Here is a 24,642-nt window from a genome sequence, read left to right as displayed (position 1 = left end):
AATATAGAAAAATTACAGACAGCATGCACTCCACTACACTATGCAAATAGAAAACAAAATAAATGGGGGTATCTGTCTTCTAAATGCCCTCTACATATTCACATTTGTGCAATGGAGATTTTGTGGGATTCAAAACCCAACTGCACAGAGCCCTGAGTAGTCTGCCCTAAGAGGGGCAGACTAGACAATTGGACTAGACAATCTTTCAAGGTCTTTTCCAACTTCAGCAACTCAGTGATTCCACAACTCATTGATATTCTGAATATTAGATGTAGAAATTTGGATAAAGTACAAAAATCCAGAAGACCAAGTATGTGACAGCTGCTGAGACATTGCAAGAGACTGTGAGAGAGTAAAGACATGAAGGAGTATTAGAGACATTGAAAGATACATTGAGTGTTGGCTTCTGCTTCTTTCTGCTTCTCTCTAGAACTAAGGGCAACTTAAATAGTATTGTAACTACTTACATAAATCAAAAATTTATAAGTTATACCATTACAATCCAGTGCAGTGTAAATCACAAAATTTTCATGTTATTTTTGGAAAGCAATGAGCACACTTACTCTGCAACACCCTAGTTCCTCTGCTGTTACTATGACTGTTCCACACTTCTTCCCAGGAATTCCTCTGCAAAAAAACACAACCACATCACCTTAGTTCCTTAATATCATCTATGAAAGTTACAACTGACACAGAAAGCACAAGGTAAGTTTTCAAGTCACAGAGCTGATGGAATGCAATTCAGTTTCCATCTTCTGCCACTTGTCCTGTGTAAAAAAGTTGGTTTATCCTAACTGAATTGGTAAATGAGTTGCATATTTATTCTAACTAGCAAGAAACAAATCAGTTTTGATTTTAAAGGAAGCAGTATTCAAAGTTTCAATAGGCTGAAAATATCCACCCTCCCACTGACGTTTCGTTTAGAGATGACTCTACAACTCATTTGTGAAAAACATCCTATTGCAAATTTTACTTAAAAGAAAACCTAAAATATAGTTAAAAGTAAACACTAGCATTATTTTACAACATTTATTCTGAAATGTCTATGAAGACACATTAATAATCTCACCATCATATCTGATACAGGAGTTGCAAAAGAAATTACTATTCACCCAGACAGCAATTAAAAATACAGGCTGCAACACTAAAAATCCCAAAACATCCTCAGTTCTTGAGCATAAAAAGCAGCAGAGAAACAGAAAACCCACACATTAGCTGATAGTAGTCAGTACCAGCAGCCTTTTGGATGGGGACACACTCAACACAGAAGCCCATGGGCCTTATAAAAGAAAGACAATATTAACACGATGGTTCATAAAGAGGTGAAATACTTCATCAAGATTAGCACAGAATTTCTCTACAGATCAAGTTCTCATTATTCAGGAACTAAAAGCTCTACCAAATAATTTGTACAGTTTTTGATGCTATTAAGTACAAACTTCATACGCTTAAGTCTACATGCATGAAAATAGTACTGGACCATCCCTTAAAAATCATTCATTAAGAAAAAAAAATCGTTACCCTGAGAACAACTTCAGTGGTCACAAATCAGGCAAATGGAACAAACTTTAACTAGCAATAATGCCCTGTAAGAAAATAATAAAATAATTTCAAGCTGGTCAAAACTTCAAGTACCAAAAAAAAAAAAAATTACTTGGAGATTCATCATTACAGACAAGTCTTTCCAATTGCCAGAGAAATACTGACAAATACTATGTTAAAGACAAGCATGTAAGAGTTCCACTTGTTTAAATCCAGGATGCAGTGCCATTGCTCATCTTCCTTAGCTCTAAGGGATAGCTGGTAGTGAGCTACCCTGGAACTGGTTCTATCAAGTGAAATTACAATAGAAAATTTATATTTGGGCAACTAGTTTCTCAGGGTTTTTCTGGAAAGAGTTACAGATCAGGGTTTGTGAGGTAATAATGAGTATGATAGCTAGCTAGCTAGCTAGCTAGACAGTCAGACAGATATATTAAATGCAATCTGTATTGCATAACTGTAGTCAACTCCACCATTCAGGGCTATAGAAAATGTGAGATTATTTGAAACTCAGATATAGAAAAGTACGAGCAGAGTGCAAACTCAATAAAGGAAAATAAAATGTGAAAATCTACATTTCAGTGGGTTCTACTGGCTTGAAAGTCCAGAACCTGTAGGCTTCTCTACAGTGATCATCTCTTTCTGGACAGTATTTGAAGGAGCAGGAAATGCCAATGTTAGAAGAACAGAACAGACAACCATTATCAAAGAAAGGTTTTCAACAATACCTGCATGTCTATATAAGATACAGTCTTGAGAAGGAATTATTGTGTCCTTAGAACAAATGATTCCACAATTGAGACATCACATCTGCGACACCAAGAGAAGTTTAAAAGGACACTCTGAAGAGTACTTGGGCTTTAACAAGGACTGAAAGGAGGACCTTTACAGAGCCTATGTAAAAGATGACTATTTATGTGGAAATTCAGACCTGAGAGGTGAAAAAGGGCAAATTTTGCAAGCTGGAATTGCAATGAGGCAGAGGATGGAACATCTTTCATGTCATTCAAAAATTTACAGGCTTACCCCTGAATTTGCAGAGCCTAGCCCTCTGACAGTCACCCACAGATAACAGGATAGGACAAATATATATGGGAAGTTCAGGTATTTTTCGATCAATTATGTTCACAGCAAGATGACAGGAAAAAGAACTTCACATAATAGGCCAGCTGGCTCCAGTAGAGCCTCATTAGCAGGCAATGGCACTCAGATGTGAATAACTAGCATAGAATGCTCATTAAGCTTTGCAACGGCCCCATCTCCTCATCAAAGGAAATCCCTACAGGAATGCACTTAGCAGATCCTGAAAAAGAAAAGCATTGCTCAGAGTTATAAATGCAGCTAGCATCTTCTCTTTAGGAAGACAGAATGTTCAAAGATCTAATTTTGGATAATATCTGAGCAGGTGGCACTCTTGAGAGAAAAATGAAACCATGCCATTTCAGGAAATAGATGTATCTGTATTATCCTTTCATGCCAATACAGCTGGAACACATGAGGCCAGGCAGAGTAAATCTTACACATGGAGCTTGTCTTGAGAAGGCATTTAATGAATCTAGTAACACAACAGTAAAGAAAACAAACATTACTGTTAAAATGTCACATTATCCATTTCACCTCCCTTGAATGACTAGAATTATTTTCCAACAGAAATTATCCAAAACAAATGTCCATATTTGTATCTGGCCAGTCTGTAAAATAAAGTGCAACGCTAAAACATGTTCTTAAACAAAAAATGTTCACTGTCACAAGGATAACAGACTACCACACTACAATACTGGGAGCAAGACTCTCTGTGACAGACTGCATATAATTCCAAGTCCTTAATGATATCAGAAACAGAGAAGGAGGTTCAGGGGACAATCCCACAACTGCCAAGAAGAAATACTGTCAGGTTCATGCCTCAGAGGTGCAATCCACTGGTGCCTGCAACATCAATGAAACTGCAAGGCATGCATACCATGTAGGCAAAGAAAATGTGAACTGTGTACCTTCACTTCTGTACTTCCCATAAACATTAGTGCAAGGTGTGTTTCAGCCCTCCTGCCTGACCACAGCAATGATGACCTTCTAGGCTTGAAATGTTCTCCTTTAACTTTGAGGAAGGACAAGACTACCCTTTCACTATAGACTTCCTAAGGGAACTTCCCCTGATGATACACAATCTGGCTTGAAGCTGGACAGCTCACAGCAGCCATGGAATCCTAACTATGTAAGACTTTTGCAAATGCCAAAAGTAGATAGAGCTTCTTCTAGAGAAAAATAAGCTTCATGTCTTTCTAATTTTCATTTTGAAAGAACATCAGAGCTTGCTTGAATGCCAATCAGAGAATGGAATTCAAGTTTCTCAAACTGCTTAAGTATAAAAAGTGCTACATCTGTAGGGTAGCTGATTGGGACTAAAACAGCATCAAGCATTCTCTTCTTTGTACATCCATTGGCAGAGAACTGAAGAGGGAAAATGTTAATGAACTTCAGAAATATGGTGAAAAGATAAAGCTCTCTTAACTCATAGATCATAAAGAGCATTCATGCTATGAGAACACAGACTTGACTTCATAAAGAGAACAGTAAACTCAAGGCAGCAAATATCCCTAAGAAGGGAAGACATGCAATATTGTGAATTCTCATTGTTTGAATATTAAGAGACATTAACCAGACATCTACAAGCAAACAATTCTGAAATGGAAAGCAAAGTTTCATGAATAACAGAAATGTCTCCTAGACACCCAGACTTCAGAGTCCAGGATGGACAAATACTCAGGCACAGTTGTCAAGTCACAGCACTGTCAAAAGCAGCAAAGACAAAATAAAACAGGGACACTATGAAGAACTGATAAAAAGTCAAACATTCTCTCATGAACATGTGTCTACCCACATGTTGGGTCCACTTAGTAACTACAATACAAGACAGTATCAGAACCAAGACCTGAGAAATGCTTGTTTACCCAAGAGAAAATATATTACACAGGCCAATACAACTGTGAAGACCGACCTCTTTTCCACAGAATCTTCACTGATTTTTCCTGATAGTTTCAAACTTTAAACTTCACCTGTAATTCATTTCAGACTTCATTTAACCTGTACCAAATGCTAAACTACTGAATGAATGCCTTTTAATCTACATGTTCAAAATAAATATCAGAAATTTTCTCAGAAAAAAAAATGTACCACACTGAATAATTTACTATTAAGGACAGAAACAAATTTGAAGACTTTCAAAACGTCAGGTAAGATTCATCTTATGAAATACAAGTGTCTTCAAAGTTAGCATTTTCTCTGACCAAGTGACCACAGGCTTCCAAAATAATCAACTGACATTTCACTCAACCCAGTCCATGGAGCTGTGACAGTGCCATTTGCTGTGGCAGCTGGCATGAGCCAGGGCTAGACAGTGAGCTGTTGTTTTAGTAGAACAAAATAGGGCCAACCTCTTGTCCTGATTGACAAGACAGTATTTCTGTGCTTAAACTGTGCAGCCATCAAGAACTAAAACATGCCCAGAACAAGCAGTGACTTGTGTGTTGCCATCCCACAGTGCTGGGACTCTGGTTCTCCTGGAACAGCCCCGGAGCTGGGCAGGGGTTGTTTCCTTGTGTTACTGGAGTCCCCCTGCTCATGCCTTGTACCTCAGTGTCTCTTTGAGTTACTGTGTGGAGATGGGTTTCCACAAGCTGATGACTCTCCTGGAATGGGTCTGAAAGCAGCCAGGGCAGGGTATTTGGGCTCCCCCACCTACCATTGGGACACACTTCTCGTTTGTTCACAGACAACCTTTTTAATCGTATAACCTAATAACACAACTTTTCTATTATGACACTTACTGTACTGGTCCTCAAGGTTATTTTGTAGATATGTTTTAAAAAGTTTAAAATCCAGAATGGGATTAAGGGGAGAATCACAAAATATTCTTGTCTAATAACCACAATATTTACTGATGTTAATAATTTTATGTGATCGTATTAGAAATCTGATAATCTGGTCATCTGATTCTTCACTGTTTCTTTGTGAAGGTTTTTTGCAGGAACTCAAATGCTTGAACAAAAGGTAATTAAAGTTTTATGATGTGCTAATTTGCAAACTAAAACAAAAAACATTTTTTAGATTAGTACACTCAAGCTACTTCTTATGCAAGATGTAACAAGGTGGACAAAAATTATGGATTAGTTAATTCATTTGCTAATTGTCCAAAATGAAACCTAAATTATTATAGCCTATATAAAGAAAGATTTCTATTGCATGTAACTATTTACTCTCTCTTAAAAGCCATATCAATTCAGTATATCAAGCTGAGCTTTTTTGCTGTGAGATATCAAGATATCTCACAGCAAAAAAGCTCAACTCTAGCCTCACACAGCAGTATTCATTCATCCAACATTCCAGAATACTTACACAATTGATTTTTCCAGTCTGCTCCCCTGCGATCCCACTATTTCTCCCAGTGTGCAAAACATCTGTCCCAAAAAATCCTGAAAAGTAGTAACATAAAAACTCAGAATTCGTATTTCACACAATGAAATCAGGTTTCCATTTACCTGAGCTGTTCCCTACTGAAGAACAGATTCTGTTGAACACCACATCTTAGTAATAACTATGCAATAGTGAATCATAAACAGACTCACTACCACCTATTTGACATAACAGTAGGTTACACTTACAGATGTAATTCTAAGGCACTACACTATCACTACAGTGAGGATGTAATTGGAGATCAATGGCCAAAAGTCTCATCTTTTCACAATGAAGCACACACACAGTATTCCTTCTACTATGTGCTTTTCCTTTGCTCCAGGTTCTCAAAGGTTCTCTTACCAAAGCCTTCCTGCATTTATGAAAAAAAAAAAAATCACTGAGATGCCTCTGAATTCTACTCTTGCATCTCTAAATGTTAAAGTTACTATTTCATCACTCCCACTTCAAAACAACATGAGTATAAAAGGTTTCTTCTAACACTGAGACACAATAAAACATGCTTCAATTTTAGGACCTAAAAAAGTATCAACTAATTGCAGCATATTACATATCAGAAAAGGTATACATGCATGCTCAAATATGCCCTTTGCAAGAGAAATGTCCCATTAACATTATACTTATCAGCATTATATGTTTTCAGTCATAGCCAATCACTGTATTTGTCTCTGTGCATTTGATACTACTTACAGTCAAAAGAAAATAAATATACTTAAGAATTGCAAGCATTTTAACACAAGGAATTATAATAGTGAGGAAGAACTTACATGTTTTGACAGGTTAGGACTCTTTGAGTCAACATCATAGCTTAGGGAAAAAAAAAAATTATATCAGAGTTGCCAGATGACATATCTGAAGACAATTATGTAAAGAAACAAAAATCAAACAATTCTTTCACCTATTGCCATGTGTGAAATTTACACAAACAAATTTGTGAATGGAAGTTCCCCAGTAAGGAAGATAAATTGAGTCATCCCATATTACAGGACTATGGTTCACTAGTTATTTGAAATTATATAATTTTCAACAAAGTGCAAGCTTTAATGAGAAATTCCTCTGATATTCCTGTTTGAACAGTGAAAGATGACAAAAAGCAGACCAAAAATTAAAAATTAACCCTAGAAAACAAACTAACTTGTAAATTACTTTCTTAGGTAATTTTTCAGTCACTTGAATTAACAAACAGAAATAACTGACAATAAACTAAACTGCTTTTACTGCTTTTAGCAAGAGTGTTATTTGTTCTTTTGAGTTTATCATAACCTCAATCTTTCTCCAGCTAGAAAATACCATAGTTTCCCTTCCATAATCAAGTCAAGAGTTAAAAAATGTTTCTCTCCGAATTGAAGAGACTTCAAAAAAAATAATGTCAGAAAATCATACAGGACTATTAGTCGCTATACTTTAATAGTCTTCCATCTTTATCAGATGATGCAAGTAATATTCTTACCAAACAATCCATTCAGATTCAATACCAGTAACTAAACTGAAAAAGTTTTCATCTGTTATGTTACTGCCCATCTCAGGCTCCCTGCATGGAATTCTATCCCTTTGGCTGTGCTGCCACAACTGGTGGACCAGATCACATCATGGACCAGCTCACAAGTCAGGATGACAGGAATACCAGAACACAGCTGGATGTGGTGCAGCACAGTCAAAGCTTTAGAAACATATTCATAAAGAAAATAAATTCCTATAAATACGACTAACAAGAATTAAAACCTCCAATTAAAAGCAACTATTTGGTGAAATTGAACAGAAAAACATAACTTATACTTTGGCTACAGAAGTAAAACAAAGAACAACTTCACTGGCAAAATCACTAAGTACCAGTTGTGAGCAGAAAGGGGCCTGTGACATTGTTGCCTGTACATTGTTGGGGGGGGGGGTGTTGTGGTGTCATGCTCATTTATTGAAGCATCAAATATTAAAGATCTACTTGCCACCTGATTTTTTCCTCTGCAAAATATATGAATCATATAAGGAATTTCTTTGAAAAATAACACTTTTTCAAACAGTAGTACACAATTTTGCCAAGGAACTGAATATAGGAAGCTTTCTAAAGCTTCAGAATTGGGATTTAGGCCATGACTGGCTATGTGAGATTCAAATTTCTAACTCAGAGTTCTAAGATATTTAATTTTTCATCTATCATTTTTATAGGGCTCTACAGTAAATTCATGCAATATGGCTATGTGGTCCCTTGCAGGCAAAGACAGCAACAGCCATTCAGCTTTGAGCTCAGAACAGCCTTGTGTCCAGGTAACCCAGGACAGCAGCAGAAAGCAGTCAGGTCATTCTGGTAAGTACAGAGAATGTGTGATAGTTACAGCTTTTCATAGACAGTCAGGAGCCCATTTCTCTAACTACATAAAGAATTAAACAGGGGACTGTGTTTTCCCTTCCAGGTCCAAGTGCTTTCCAGATGACACTTATCCAGAAGGTTTTTACAGACTCCCCTTTCTTTCTGTAGATCGAGCTTTCTCTTTTTCAGTTCATTTCTTTTACTTATTTCTACTGCACTGCCCCCTCCCCATACCCTACATGCATCCTATGAGAAGCAGGAGGCAAACTGCTACAGATTTCCACACAGCCCCCACTGTGTGGCTATTTCAGCAATGCTTTATACTTGGAGAAGAATCCTTTATTTCACAAATTGATTAGCTCTGACTGAAAACTTATTTTAAATAACCCACAATAGTTATACTCCACAGATTGAATGACATTAAACCTAACTTTCAAAACTACAAATAAAGTCTGCATCAGGCTTCCATTGTGATTTGTACCCAGCCGCCTCAAAGCACCCTGTAATCTTCCTGGATTTAGTATTTCCTTTCATTCCTTGAAATAGTCTAGAATATCTTACAAAGGAAGTGAAAAGAAATATGAAAAGGGTTCTTCAACTAAAAAAGGACATACAAAGAAAATTTGTGGTCACAATGCATAGTGTGATGCAAAACTGCAGCAAAAACTTAATTATCTATGAAGATTATTCATATTCTCTCCTAGGACAAGGTTAAGAAAGAACAGCTAATAAAAAAAGAGGATGAAAATTAAAAAAAGCCAAGACAACCTTGATTATCACAAAGACCAAAATAATCAGAAAGGACTGAAATGTAAGAGATGACATGCAATGGTGACATGACCTGGTGACTGGACTCTCAATTCTATTTTCCAAAGAATGAAGTGAAAGTCAAAACAATTCCACCAGTGGAATGAAATGAGCACATCTGGAATAATGTCAAAAGTCATCTACTTCTCAAATAACTGCTGGTTTTTTAAAATCTTAAAATTTAGTATATTTAGGTGCATAATGAAGAAAATTTTGGCTCTGTACTACTTGTACAGTATTTTATTTCTGGACAGTATATCCGTGCCTGTTTTGCTGGATGTGTTGCAAGAATATTTTAATGCTTTGACATTTTTTCATTTCTACTTTCTGGAAGTAATAATTTTAAGTGTAGTTGTACTTTGACACAAGTTAACATCTGCCAATTTCTTAAAACTCAGTCATTATTATGTTACACATTTATTTCTGAGGAAGCAACACTAAATCATGTATTATATTAATTTATCCTATGTCAATAGATACCATCTCTCTTCAAGTAAATTTTATCCTGGACAAAACCTTACATGCTTACAGAGCTGCAATATTAGATCAAAGATTGTTAACTTACAAATCAAATCGCAGATTCTCTCTTTCTTCAAAGAAGTAGTCTATTATAAATTTTCTTACAAAATCTGGATTTAAAGTATTATCAATTACTTCTGTTCTTCCAAACTGTAAAAGAAAAGTGTAATTTTAAGCTATATGCTATAAAGAAGTATAATTAGATTGCCAATACCAGGAATATGTGAGATATATGACAGCCTGTAAAAACCTCTCAAACAGATGCTATGAAAGAAAATTACTGTGTTCAGATTAATAGACCTGGATGAAGACAGAGTGGCAGAAGACCTCATATTACAATATAGAGTGGTACATACCTTGTATAGTATGACCTAAACTTCAGAATCATCTCCAAAGCCAATAAAAATCCACAAAAATTTGAATCAGTAACAAAAATCCACTGTTTCCTTAAAAAAGCGCACCAAAAAAATCCCAAACCAAACACAACAGCAAGCAAAATCTTGCATATATTATTTATTTCTGACAGTTTTAAATATTAGGGAACACAATCCTACCATTGCTAACGTATAATTTTTGCACTGTCCATCTCCTATTTCACCTCAGTTCAGCTCTCTCTGAGCTTTTGGCAAAATGCCTTTTCCTTCTTGATGTTTATAGGAAGTGCCTCAGCCCCTGTCAAGCTGAAAATATTTTCTTTTTAAAAAACTCAAAGGTAGATCTTTACACAAGTACAAACCAGTTTGCTGACATTGCCCATCACCACAGCTCAGTCCTGTTTGAATGTCTTCCTCTCTTGAAAGCCACAAACCTTATCCAAACTGACAGCTAAGTCGGTTTATTTTATCTGAGGGAGACTGTAAAATGGGAAACTCATGTCTTTTCTATATTTTGTTTTCTTTTTTGATGGAAATGTGTGATACAGATATAAAGATTGAGATCAATGAGACTAATTTTAAATGTTTGCTAGTAAATAGGACCCCCATAAGCCTAGCATGGCATTCAAGAGGTAATGACATGCCCTCTTCTGCTAGGACAAATGATCATATACCCAAAAGTTTCATACATCTATGAATATGCATCTTACCTCTCTCCATTCTTTGTTTCCAATTGCTTGTGTGTACAAAACACAGACTGTGAAAAGAAAAAAAAAAAGTTTGGCTCTTTTCAAACTCTTACATATCCTTAAATTAACTAATTTTGTAGTCTCTTGTGCTGTGGAAATTAGTAACTAGGACAAATAGTAATGTTTTTCCTCAGCTGTCAACAAGCCTAACCAGACTGGTGATCATGTGGTCTAGTTGTTGCAGAAATCAGCTAATAAATGAAGTACTTCTAAAATGGGAGGCAGCACTTAGGCCTGACCTCCAGCAAAGCATTTGACAATCTTTAAAGGCAAAATTAGATAAAAGCTTGTCTTCTTTAAATGTGGGTGGTCAGGCTATTCTAGATAATCTAATGCACAATTACCCTAAAATATACTTCCTCCAAGACAGAAGAAAATTAAAGTAAAAAACCAAATGAGAACCCTACTAAAAAGAAACAAGGGAAACAGAAGCAGAGAAAAGGAACAAGAAAGACTTCTTGGATTTTCTTCCTTAATTTTGCTTCAAATTATTTATATATATTTAAACATCTCACATATGTATACTTTATTTTTTTAAACTAAAGCTTGACAAAAAATAGAGTCAATTCAGTTTGTTGACCTAACCTGATTTTGAAAGACCAAGCAGAACAATCCCACAGGTGTCACTCAGATCTCTATTTCCAGTAGAGCACTCACTACACATTAAGTTGCAGCTTTCATCACAAGGACTGGTGACAGGGGTGCAGTGATTATAATCAGGTCTTTTAAACACTATTTTAAGTACAGATCATTTGCACTGAAGGAGTGCAAATGGTATGTAGAAAATAAACTTTATTTTCTACAGTCTTGAACAAGTTGCAGGTAACTATGATAAAGCAATTTTTTACCTGAAACTCCTTTTCAATCCCTTTCTAAACAACAGAAATACGTATATTGCAACTTTTTTTTTTCCTCAACAAGTCCTTTTCCTCTAAAAATTATTTTTTTAAAAGAAGGTAAGAAGAATACTATTTTAGGATGTAGCTTGGAACAACAAAGGTAGAGGTTAGATTTTATTCGCAATGAAGTCAGAATCATCAACAGACGAAAGCAGAAATGAAGTCCACATTCTAACTACATTTTCTTCTTACTTAAAATGCATTTGCTCCACACCAAAAAAAAAAAAAATCCCCTTAGGCAGTAGCAAATAAGATGAGAAACAGAAAAAAGCAATTTCAATATTTTAGCTTACATAGAAGCTAACAGTTAACACTTTTATGTTTTAAGTAAGATGTCTTGTAGATGAGAAAAAGTTTTTATAAAAAAATATTCAAAATAATTCTCATGAGATGTCCATCTTTCTCCATTTTCTCTAAATAAACCCTTGCAATCATGTGCCTACCTTTGGTTACTGTTGATACTAAGGTGAATCCAAAGCAAAAAGCCTATTTTTACAACACACTCTGGAGTAGGCTGCTGGAGTATATTACATGAAGAATGAAATGAAATGGGAAAATGTGAGAAAACAGAATGAAATAGAAGCTATGAAATCAGCTAAAGAAAGTTCTGTAGGTTACTGAACTTCTGACTACCCATCCAGAATTGTAGAATCATAGAATATCCAGAGCTGGAAGGGATCCATCAGGATCATTGAGTCCAGCTCCTGGCCCTGCACAGGACACTCCATAGTCACCCCATATAGTCACCCCATGTGCCTGGGAGCATTGTCCAAACACTTCTAGAACTCTGCCAGGCTGGTGCTGTGATCACTGCCCTGGGGAGCTGTTCCAGTGCCCAACCACCCTCTGGGTGAAAATACTTCTTTTCTAGTACCCAACCTAAAGCTCTCCTGACACAACTTGAGGCCATTCACTCAGGTCCTGTCACAGGTCACCACATAGAGAAGAGATCAGTGGAAGATGTAGACTGCAACAGGGTCTCCCCTTCTAGGCTTCAGATGGGATTGATATTTTAAATATAATAAAAATATAGACTAATAAGCAGTCACCTCATACAACATTTTACTGTAAGTAAAAGGTACAAGTCTGACAGGGATACATACATGTCTGCATCTCAGATTGACGTTTCAAAAAAAAGTGAGCCCTAATGAAAGCTATAGACAAGACATATTTCAGTCTTTCTGATAAATACTTTGTAAATATAGAAAAATTTAAAAAATGTTTCTACCTGTCCTCTAAAATGCATGGTTGGTTTTAGGAAACCAACCATGATACTGGTCCCCATCAATGTTAAGATTCACTATCTCAAAAGGCTCTTGGAGAGAGTTTTGTGAAGATCCTAGTACACTAATTGCAGCAATCACGAAAAAAAACTTTGTCAAATTCACATCCAACCGGAGAAATGCAGATAAACATGGTAAAGTTGATCTAAAGCATGTGAAATGCTCAAACCAGAGATTAAAGGCTTCATAAAGCAACCCATTTTTTAGCAGAAAACAGTTAATAGAATTGTCATGAGGGAGAAGAAGGAATACAGGGGGATAAATAATATTTCAAAAGCATCATGCAACATCCTAAGATAGAGCTAAAAAAATAGTTTTTCTTTCATAATCTCAAAAACTGAGATAGCAATGAGAAAGTTCACAGCAGCACACTGATGAAGAGTAACTGAGAAACCCTTTGGAAGGCTTTCCCATATGAGTTGTTCTAAGAGAAGATACAGCTACATCTATAGTCAGGAATATTAATATTTAGTAATTTTTAACTCTGGACGCTGATTCCACAATATCATATTCAAGGTAAATTTAATTAAATCTTGCAATGAAAATGAAGGTGGAAATGTCAACACTTATTACTCTGCTATAGATACAGTTCCCAAAATATTACAGATTATTATAACCTGCACCTTGCTATTTTCCAGACAGACTGCCCTCCCTTACCTGCTCTGGTTCTTTCCCTTTCAATGAATATATGCTTATCCTTTAGTCTGGCAACTACTGTTACATCAACATTGCCCATCTTAGTTTTCCCCAACACAACAACCCATTTATTCTGTTTCAAGGAAGACTTACCCACAATGAAATTGACCCTTTCCCCATGCTACCTAAATCTTTCCATAGTACCAGTTCTAGCAGGGCTCCCCAGTATTCGTCACTGACCAGCTTTTATACCTTCCAGGCAGAGGTGCCCTAAGGTCCCTTTGTCCCAGCCACCAAGAGATTCTTCTTATTGTTACTATCCTCTGTGGGGAGATTCTCCAGGGAAGACTTTCTATGTTTTCAGTCATTCATCCTGGACTCTTTTGATGATCAACACTCAGCAGCCACAGGGCTCCACAGGAGGAGTGTGCTGCTGCCAGCACAGCTCTGCAGGGCTCAGCTTGAGTCATCAGAGCATGGGAAGAAAACAATTCTGCCTGTCATTAGACAGAAGAAACGTGCCAAAATCTGTACCTCCTTGGCAGGTCTTATTCTTGCCTCATCAAGGAAGCACTACTTTAGCTCAGCTTTCTATAAGAAAATAAAACAAACCAACAAAACCCATTGATTTAAAGAAAAATATTCCTAGAAAAAAATGGTCTCCAAAGTCTCCAGCTGTACTGGAGAGCAGATTGCTCCAGACGCTACAGTAAATCAGTATATATGATTTGCTTTGACTCCACTCAGCAGAAAGCAGTGTCAGTAATAGGCTTCAGTATTGTTTAAAATACTTCCTGAACAATGGCTATCCCAGTCTGCTCCATCTATATCTACCATCTCTACAGTTACTTCTGTCACTTGCCTCTGGGCACGCAAAGTGACAGATTCCTCTTGGCATGAGTAGTCTAGATCACAGGGAAGTGGTCAGAACTGTAATACTGAATAACAATTACAGTATAAAAAAAGGCCAAGCATATCTCCTAAGAGAATCAGGAAAATCACAAGTTCCTTTTTAATTTTAGGAGAAGGCTGTTTATATTGACATGGAAGTCAGCTACATTCATGTGTGTCCCTCTGAGAAAATGACCAAGAAGATAAAATTGGATTTTTCCTAACAGTAGGACCCTTAGATAAATACATTGGAGTATGAAATGCATATTACAACTGGCCTAGCCAAAAGCAGTGAGACCTCAGCATACAGAATGACTCTATATGGTTCTTACTCCTGAAATCTAATGGCTGCAAATTCAGTGGCTGTAAAAGTGGATCTTGTGGCAGCAGCAGGATGCTGATTTTGACACCTTTTTAGCTATAGAATAAACTCACTGTACTCAAGTGAATAGACATTGAGGAAAGTTGTCCTGCTGCACTTCCAAACACTTTATACGACTCACTCCTTTTACAGTAGGGACATATCTCTGTGCCAACGAAAGGACAGTACAAGCAAACAAACTAAAATGGCTATTAAAGAAATGCAGAGTACTAAAATTGGATGCATCCTGTTTGGAGAATACCCAAAATCAAAGCTGCTCTGACAAGTAATTTCTAGAGTGCAAATATAATATGAGTACTTCCAGAGTCAACAGTTTCCTCCTCCTCTCTTCACCAAGGACAGTATTACTGTACTCCATGGTTTTATACTGCTTACCTGTGACAGACAGGCCTGATTGGGTACTCACAACTCAAAACCAGACCCTAAAGCACACCTCCAATTTGAGTGCCTTAAACAAGCTATTTACATTAATTGAAAAAGCAGTATGTCTCAAATTGATAAGCAAGTTTATGATACTTTTAAAATATTTCCATATATTCTGAATCCATTAAAACATACCACTAGTTTACTTCTCAGACACATTTTAAAACAGATACTAAGATTTCTTTAGGTTTTCCTGCCACTTTGTTTCCATGTTTTTCCCAGAAGGGGTCACCCACCAGCCAGGATCACTTTGGTTCACGCACCTGTGTGGTTTTGGGCTGTGCACAGGCTACAGAGCATCTCCAGCAGTCTACCTGCACACATGCAGCTCTGGCAGAAAGTTCAGCAGCTCTGTCTCTAGCTTGCAGCTGTGATGTGTTTGAGCAGGGCACTGTGTGCTCCCCTGGCTGGCAGAAGTTCAGGCAGTCAAGTGCCACTGACACAGTTTCCAGAGCTGGCTGGAACCAGCTGTGACTGTCACCGGGTGGTTCATGGGCTTCTCCCACACAGCTCACACTGCAGCACCCTGCCACTCAAACCCTGCAATTTATGCCTCATACAGCGCCCTATCTGACAAAAACTTGAAGCATTTGTCCTTAATAATATTTGAGCTTAAGAACTATAGACACCCTATCCCTTTTGCCAATATGAGAGATCTCTGAATTCATTAAGGGCAACAGGTCATTGAACATTCTTCAAAATACTTAAACTAAGGGTCTTTTTAACAGAATCACAGAACTGTTAGGGACCTTTCAAGATCATCCAATCCAACCCCCAGCTAATTTCTACTAAATTTTTTAGTCAACTAAAATTCTTTATCAATATGCAAAAGACTCAGTTTTGTTTCTGTGTTATCTCAATATAGAGGCATGGGATTGCCTATGTCTCTTGTTTTTTTATTTTTTAAGAAAAAACTTTACAGGTTAGAAACTTCAAAGGTACTCCTAACTTCTTGTAATTTTTCCCCAGGAAGTAGAAGCTTTCCCTTCAGAAGTGTACTGTGGAATCTCTCTCAAGAATTTTTTGATGCAGAATGGAAACATACGCTCTCACAAAAGTATTCAAATGTCATAATGCTACATGACTCAGTATTCAAATATCAGGACATGGTTGCATGTCCAGAGGCTTGATACAAGTGTATGTATCTTGGGTTATTTCCAATGCCACTAAGCACAATATGTGGTATCCTAAGGAAGGAAAGCCCAGGCTTAAAGAAAGAAATTGAACTTAAGGATAAAAGCAAATGAAGAGTTGTAGAGGAGACAAGATGACACCACAACCTAAGGACCAGTTTATTAAACATGCAAAACTCCTTTGAGTAACATTATCAGAACAGAAAGGAAATTTTTTGTGATCTTGGTTCCTTGATTAAAGTTTTTATAAAGTATCCAATACAGGAAGATAATAATGGATTTTAAATCAAAAGTCCCATTATAAATTTATAGACATGAGAGTTTTGGGGGATCCTGTCATAATACAGCTTATGGAAAGTGAGGAAAGTCAGTGGCACTAGCTTACAATTCTGAAAAGATTAACTAAAAAACAGCATACCATTTTTGATCAGGAAAGACAGTGTTTCCCAGAGATTAATTAACCTAATTTAACCTAATATTTTTCAGTATTTTATTCTAAGATTAGTGGAGAGTATGTACTAGCAGCAACAAATGCTTCTAGTTTATTTAGTATTTTGCCTAATTGCTTTGAAAAATAGCTAAAACAACAGATACTAAAAAAGAAACAACAACCCAACTTTCCAGAATTTATTAATTTTAGGAAACTTTAGATTAAATACTAAATAAGAGACTAGCTTAGGAAAGCAGCATTAATAACAGTCTTTAAATTTTCAGTTTGCATAACATTAATTATAAGTGTAACTTATGCAAGTGTAACTTAATTATTCTAAGTAATTGTCACAAAGACAATATAAACCTAACTGACACTGAAGAAAATCACCCATCTAATTTTATTCCAGTGTTTGCACATTTAAAATACATAATAAGAAGAAACAATAAAATACTATATACTCACTTGGATCAGATTTAGAAAATGTATCTCTGTCCAAAAGATTTCTATAAAAAAAAAAAGAGATAAAAATAATCTTAGGTATAAAAAAATTATGAAGATGCAACCCAGATACCAATGCACACACATTGTTTAGATCTTTAATCAAGAGTCAGCTTAGTCTTCTCCCCTCCTAATACACAAGACTTAGTCAGCACTAACACTGGAGTCAGCTTACATTTCATTTTATTATCCACTTTGGATTTGCGCAAACTGTGGCTCCAATGTCATGAATCAAAAAACAACCACATGTATGTCATATATACATTAAGAGGCATCAGGAAGAGAAATACCTTTAAACCACAAAGGTCTACCAGAGATTAACTTGCCAGCTCAACCCAAAAACCTTAGACTTTACTTAAAAGATTAGCTATAAAAGGAAGTATATAGTATATATTAGCTATATAAAGGAAGTATTAGCCATAAGGAAGTATCTCTAAGAATCTGTCATGGAGAGGTAAGGTACACAGAACTAATGCATACATAGGACATACCTAGGGTTAAATATTATTTTTGTTATGGAATGCAGTCCCAATATCATAACCATACTTCAGCCAGCTGAGAATCATGCACAGACAAATGGACTTAATAATTGTAAAGAATCAGGACTGGCCAGAAACCATTCTCAGCATAGGTATCAACATTTCATCAATGAAAAAAATTCAAATAAATAAATTTAAAAAACTGCCTTGACAGACAAGAAAAATGTTCTGAAATCAGGATGGCATTGAAAAGAGAAAGAAAGAGCTAATAAACTTTGGAAGCTATTAAACTTAACAGCAAAAACTCAGCATATCTCCATGGAACTGCATATACAGCAGTTATGTCAAAAATAGTCCTAGACATTACAGTTGACCACAAAATGAATGCAAGTCAGGAGTCTTGTATCTTTGGGAAAAAAGCATACTGGAATACACAAATGAAAATACAATTTTAGACTAATAGTCTGCTCTTCATAATACTGATAAACACTCAATTCAAGCAATACGTTTTGGACACTCTAATTTCTTGCAATCTAAGACAGATATGGAGCCACTGGAGTTTAGAGAAAACAGAAATAATCGGAAGTATATAGACTGTATCTATGAGGCAAATACTGCTACAAATGGAAGCTGACCTCAGTGTAGACAGAGCAAGTAGGAACAGGTTTAACCATAAATTGAATCCTCTGCACTGCAGGCACGGAAGTTGAACTTTATTCCATTGTTTTACCATCTTTCACTGTTAAAGATGATGGGAAATCTCCGCTGAATTCAAGAACATGTCAGATAGCTACAATTTCTAGTAAAGGTCTTTGATCCTATCCCAGAACAAAAGAAGGATTAAATAACCATTTTATATCCCTCATACCTGATTATTTTTAATAACCAGTAGAGCCTCTTCAAGGGACACCACTAACTACTCTCATTCAGATCTAAATTACATTATTTTTGCGCTACTGAACAGTGCTGAAAAGCATATTAAAAATAAGTGGTCCAATTAAGACTTCAGCAATGAAAAGATGCCATAGTCCAAATTTAGGTATTGTCAAGTTCATACTTCAGAACAAGCAATATGAACAAAAAAAAATATCTTGAACAGAACATTGGACAGATCTGTTTTATTTAATCTAACGCAAGTACACACTAGATTTAATATCAGTACTTGTGAACACATCTGATTCCTGCACACACTTATTATTCTGAACTTCTCTAGTCCATTCAGAAATGTGATTTTTATGCATACAATTATACTCAGTGAAATTGTATCCTACCTTGATGAAAATCATGCAAATATAAATTGGAAGTATTAAGAAACACAGGAAAATCAGCGAACCCAAATCAGTATTTGAGAACAATCACTACAAAAGCTTTAATAGATAGTTCTTCAATACTGGAATTGCCAACCCCAAATGAACCCTATTCCTCCTTAATTATACATACCTAGATACACAACTAATTCCTGGATTATCCCAAAATGAATTGCAATAAAACCTCAAAATTAGACTTATATGGAACAAATTGTACATTAGATTTAGGAACAGGCCTCCCATACTCACCATTAGAATTCCAAACAATTTTAATTCTTCTGCATGATGACCATACAGTGATCTTACAATTGATATTTTAGTGCTTGTCACTGTAGATTAGGATTAAGGAATTTTAGTTATGTTTATACTGGGATAAAGTGCTTTGAGTTCTTGAGATATTTCCTACTCTTTTTGTGTTCCTTTTTAAGTTTTGTTCCCCTCTATTTTCCCATATACATACTAACATAAAGAGTGGCCTGGTACTGCAAAGCTTAGCCTATCCTGGTACTTCAAGCAGCTGCAAAAAGCAGCCACCACAGGAACAGCATAAAAACAAGGTAAGAATCTGTAGATGAGAATCTACAGGTTCTTAAAGAATCTTAAAGAATCTAAAGATAATGAATCTTTAATGAGTAAAGAACATTTCTGCAGAAGCAGTATCCCTGAAAGGATTGCAAGAGTAGACACCCAAATTTAACATTGTAATTCAGATGAGTTCATGCAATGAAGTCGTGGTTTTGAACTAGTACAACTTGCAAAACTCCTCAATTCAACCCTTCACACACTTTTCTACAAATAAACTGTGCCTGCATGGCTGATTGTCCAAATCATAAAGAGCCAATCAAAATAGTAACATAAGAACTTGCAAGCTGTTCAAGCAATGCAGCCAATTTCCAAAAGAACTTTAAAGAAAAAGTGCCAACAGGGGAAAAAAATAAAGAAAAAAAAATCTGATTTGGCCACTAAATCACCTAACACCTCAATAGGCTGCTCAATTTCACTTGTGCATTTTCATTTCAGGAGAATAACAATCAATGTGCTCCTTTAAATATAAGAAAACTACACAGTAACCATGCATAGGACAATCTACAAGAAATGATATCGCAAAATAGAAAGCAGATTGAATGTATTTCTAGAACTTTAGGTGGTCATTGTACTCTTAATTTTCATTTACACTTTCTGCACATGCTGAGCACTATAGAGTGTATTTTTTTAGTAAGAAAAGCATTGTCTTTGGTAGTAAGCTGTTTTGTCTCAGGAAAGCTCACAAACTTGGAAACCAGAAATATCTGAAACTTCCTTTCTCCTAATCAAAGTATTGAGAGAAACAGACTATTATTTTAACTGAACTCAATGAGTATATATTTTGCTAAGGTCCATTAAGCCTTGAAGATAAAGAAGGTAAAAAATGAGAGAGGGGAAAAAAAACCAAAACTTTTTTTCTTGAGAAACATGCCTATCAAACACTTATAGCAAGGAAGTCTAGGAATATCTGTGCAGAAAGCATTATTCTACTAGCACAGATATTGAAAGAATTCACGTTGCACCTGCCCCCTATGTAGACAGTTGCAACAGCATAGATGACTAAGGGGAAAAATTTAATAGGAGCCATGGCAATAATGCTAGAAATCCTGAGATATTTTTTTTCTGTATAATGAGAGCAATTTCCCCAGGGTGGGAAAGCAAGTAATCAGTAAATAAGAAAGTTAAAACGTGTTTAGCTTTGTTTGCATAGTTTCATAAACTCCATAAAAATTTATCAAAATAACAGTCCAGTGCTCAAGAAGTTTTTTAGAATAGAATGCTTTGGTTAGAAGAAGCCTATAATGATCATCCAGTCTAATGGCCCGACTACTTCAGGGCTGACCAAAAGTTAAAACACGTTATTAAAGGCATTGTTCAAATGCCTCTTAAACATTGCCAGGCCTGAGGCATCAGCCTCTCTAGGAAGCCTGTTCCAGCATCTGACCACCCTCTCAGTAAAGAAATGCTCCCTAATGCCAAATGTTTTGTACTGTTGAATCTAAAACAAGTCACATGTACAAATCAGATGTTTCAAGATTCACTGACCTAGCTAGCAGGGGTGGCTCACCAGGAACCATCACAGCCTTTGCTGCTTCCTATGATCCCTCACCCACTATGTGCCATGTGTACGTTGTCAGATGTATGCTAAAAAGTAGCATTTACTCTCCTTGTCCACATACACTTTGCTTCCAATTTTACTTTATTTTAGTGATCAGTATCTGAACTTCCTTCTCTGTAAGGTATCATTTAAGCCTTTGTTGCACCAAACTGCTAAGCAGAAGTAAATCCAATTCCTCCGTCAGAAATGATAGCATTCTGGCCTTGAAGAAAACCACAGTAACTACAGAACTGAGTAGTTTAAAATCTGCTTTTCTAGTTTCAAAATTTTAAAAAAAATCAAAATTCTGTATTGACTGGAAAAAGACTTACCTTGCTTTCAACAATCCTGACATCTTTAATGAAAACTATGTGGTTCACTTCAGATTAATTTGTCAAAATCTCTCTGGGTGTGATGGCTTTATGTTTCTCTTCCTCTTTAGACTTACATTTAAATGCACACAAAGAATTTCTCGGTTGTGAAATAAAGCACTCAGCAGTTTGCAAACACAGAAGTTGGTTACTCAAGAAAAATAATTTTTAGAAAATGTATATTTTCTAATATATATATATATAATATATATCAGTATATCATATTTGTATTATATATTACAAGCACACACTAATTCTCTCACACTTCTATCAATCCATGGGAAAAGGAATTGTCCATAGTTCATTAAATAAATGCATTTCTGTTTCCCTCACTTAATGATGGGCCCACATCACTTTTTCACAGAAGATCCTGATAACGAAAGGAGCATCCTAATTACTTTTTATGTGCAGAATAGTATCTATTGTACTCCTAATTGTAACATAACTGTATTATTATCTAGTAGGCACTACCCCTCAGCCTTAATGGTATCACTGAACTTGCAGTGATCAGTCCTAAGATGACGTATGATCCAAAGAGTCCACTCAAGTGAAGAGCCCACTTGACCTACCTGCAGAGTGATTTCACAAATTACTTAGTGGCAGCTTAAGCAGTCACCCTTCCACAGCTATTTACTCTCTCTATTCTATCAGAGCACAACAAAGCCAGCTATTAGCCTCCAGATTTCTAGACTCAAAATGCCCTGGACCTAACAGCAGATCAGACAACCTCTCAGAATTTTACATTATTGTCAAAATAACTGGTTTTCTTACAATAGGCTCACAGGTGAGACAAAAGTGACTCTACTGACTAACAGGCAATTAGGGTGACCTGCTCCTTTCTGTTCAAACCATCTCCATTCTTCAGGGCTCCAGAAGAACCGGAAAGCAAGCAAACATATCTCTGATGTGCAAGCTTAACAAAACATTTACAATACCTCTTCATAACCTCTGGAAAAGTAATTCACCAGTAAACAAATAATTTTCAGCCTCACAGTAGCTTTCATTGTCAAGCTAAGAATATACTGATTCAGAAGCCATAAGGGAAAAAAGAAAGGGAGAAGCAACGAGAAGGATGAGATCAGCAGTGCTTCCATGAGTTTTAACATAATCCACAGAAAGCCATCTCTGGCTAGATGTACACAAACAATTTTAGGATGAAACCTCTATTAAAACTGCTGATTGCTCCTGAGGGTTAAAAAAAAACCCAAAGGAATTGCCAAGTTTATTTACTCTAACAAAGCAATAGTTTTACAGGAATTCTGTTGAGACAGATGGGAAGTACTGGGTTGTAAAAATACATTTCTGCAGATGAAACAGAACTAAACATAATCTTAGACTATCCCAGTTTAAATTTAAAAAAAAAAAAAAAAGACCAATTAGTGCTATCACAAACTGGTAGAACTCTGCTTCCAAATTTCTATTAGTACCAACCCAAATTTCTATTTGAAAGCGACAGAATAAACCATCCACATTTTTGTTCTTAGGGCGGGGCAGGTAAACAGTCTCTGGCTCTGAGCTGTTGGTGATGTATCCTGGGAAATGGCACTAATGACTGCTGGTGGTCAAAAGAGATTTTCAATCTAGTGTCAACTCACCATTCCTTTCCAGTTACTTTCACCCAGACCATCCAAACCCATGGATATGCTGCCCTACGTGAGATCTAATTTCTTTAGGAATGTACAATACAGCTAATACAGTGTTTCATTAATGTATAACAGCATATAAAACCTACAGATCGGTTTTGTAGTTTTTCTGAAACAACTCTTTAAAAGGTATACCTTCAAGAAGTAACTTTAAAAGGAAATATATACCATCAGTGTAATATTCATCCTTTCTCTGCCAGTACAGGACTGTTGGTCGATGAGCCACTGCTCAGATGAGCAGATTAAAAAAATGAGGAAAATTCTACCACAGAAAGTCTTCATAAAAACACACAAAGTCATTGCACACTTTGTAGCACCTAGATCGTTTCCTGCTGCTGGACCTTCCTGTATGCCACCCTTCTGAGGCCCAGACAGTGGGCTTCAGCTGAGGGAGGGCGTTTCAGTGAGCCACTGTCGGTGTCCCCCCTCCTGTCTGAGGACAACCATGAAGTTTACAGCGGTGGCAGGGGTGGAAGAGTTGTTCTTGGAAGGAGTACGATGCTGACGACTTCTTCCTCCCCACTGCAAGGACCCCAGCTGAATTGACATGCCCTGACTTCATTCTACAATCCATTCTACGCCCACATTTACTGTACATCATATACAGCCTGTATTACATCTGCTTGAGACCTGTTCCTTCATCACTTTTGGTTTTGCCCAGCTCTCAAACTGCACTTCTTCACCAACCACTGGTGACCTCTTTAAAGCACTGGGGCCCCCAGTAGGGGGAACATCCCGAGTAACCTCTTTTCACCCTCTGCTGCCACACTCCATCCTGTGCCCCCACTTGCAAAGCCCCTGCTTCACACCATCATGATGCTCCTCTGCACTAAACCATTCTGTGAGGGCCACAAATACATCATTATACACATAATAACAACTTGTTACTACTACCTGCTGAAGGAAATATGGTTATACCAAACAATTATACAAGGACAAGCCAAAGGGAAACTAACTAAGCAGTAGCCACCCAGTAACTAGACAAAAGACATCAGGTTTGGGTTTGTAGCCAAGTAAAACCAAACAAAGCTCCATATTGCCAAAGGCACATTGAAACAGAACCTGACAAGTCCTAACACTCCCAAGGTTGCATGAAACCTGAAGCCTGCATGACAACAGAAATGTTAAAGGTTAAGACTCAAAAATCAGATTTGCAAAAGCAACAGGTGCTTTGCTGAGGCCAGATTTGCACCCCTGAAACAAAGGGGAGGAGAAGAATTTTTGGGTGTGGTGAAACCATTGATCTTCCTAAGAACAGTCCAGGTGCATTGGAGGTGCACACCCACCCACCAGAGGATGACCACAACAAACTGAAAAGGCCAGAAAGAAGCAGATCCTGCAAGGTGGGGTAATGCTTTTTTATCATGCTAATGTTC

General features: G+C 36.6%; 1 protein-coding gene across 1 annotated transcript in view; it reads right to left on the bottom strand.

The window, feature by feature from the left end:
- Window positions 1–24,642, bottom strand: part of LOC110467628 (copine-8) — a 67,972-nt gene that overhangs the window by 37,154 nt on the left and 6,176 nt on the right. Inside the window, exons 2-7 of the mRNA XM_021524840.4 lie at window positions 17,309–17,349; window positions 10,728–10,774; window positions 9,690–9,793; window positions 6,780–6,819; window positions 5,935–6,011; window positions 564–627 (exon numbers count right to left, since the gene is read on the bottom strand). Of these exons, the coding sequence (XP_021380515.3) occupies window positions 564–627; window positions 5,935–6,011; window positions 6,780–6,819; window positions 9,690–9,793; window positions 10,728–10,774; window positions 17,309–17,349 (373 nt within the window). The remainder of the gene's footprint in view (window positions 1–563; window positions 628–5,934; window positions 6,012–6,779; window positions 6,820–9,689; window positions 9,794–10,727; window positions 10,775–17,308; window positions 17,350–24,642) is intronic.

Source organism: Lonchura striata, chromosome 1A, assembly GCF_050655825.1.
Source record: "Lonchura striata isolate lonStrDom1 chromosome 1A, ASM5065582v1, whole genome shotgun sequence".
Classification (NCBI taxonomy): Eukaryota; Metazoa; Chordata; class Aves; order Passeriformes; family Estrildidae; genus Lonchura; species Lonchura striata.
This window is presented reverse-complemented; position numbering and strand designations above follow the sequence as displayed.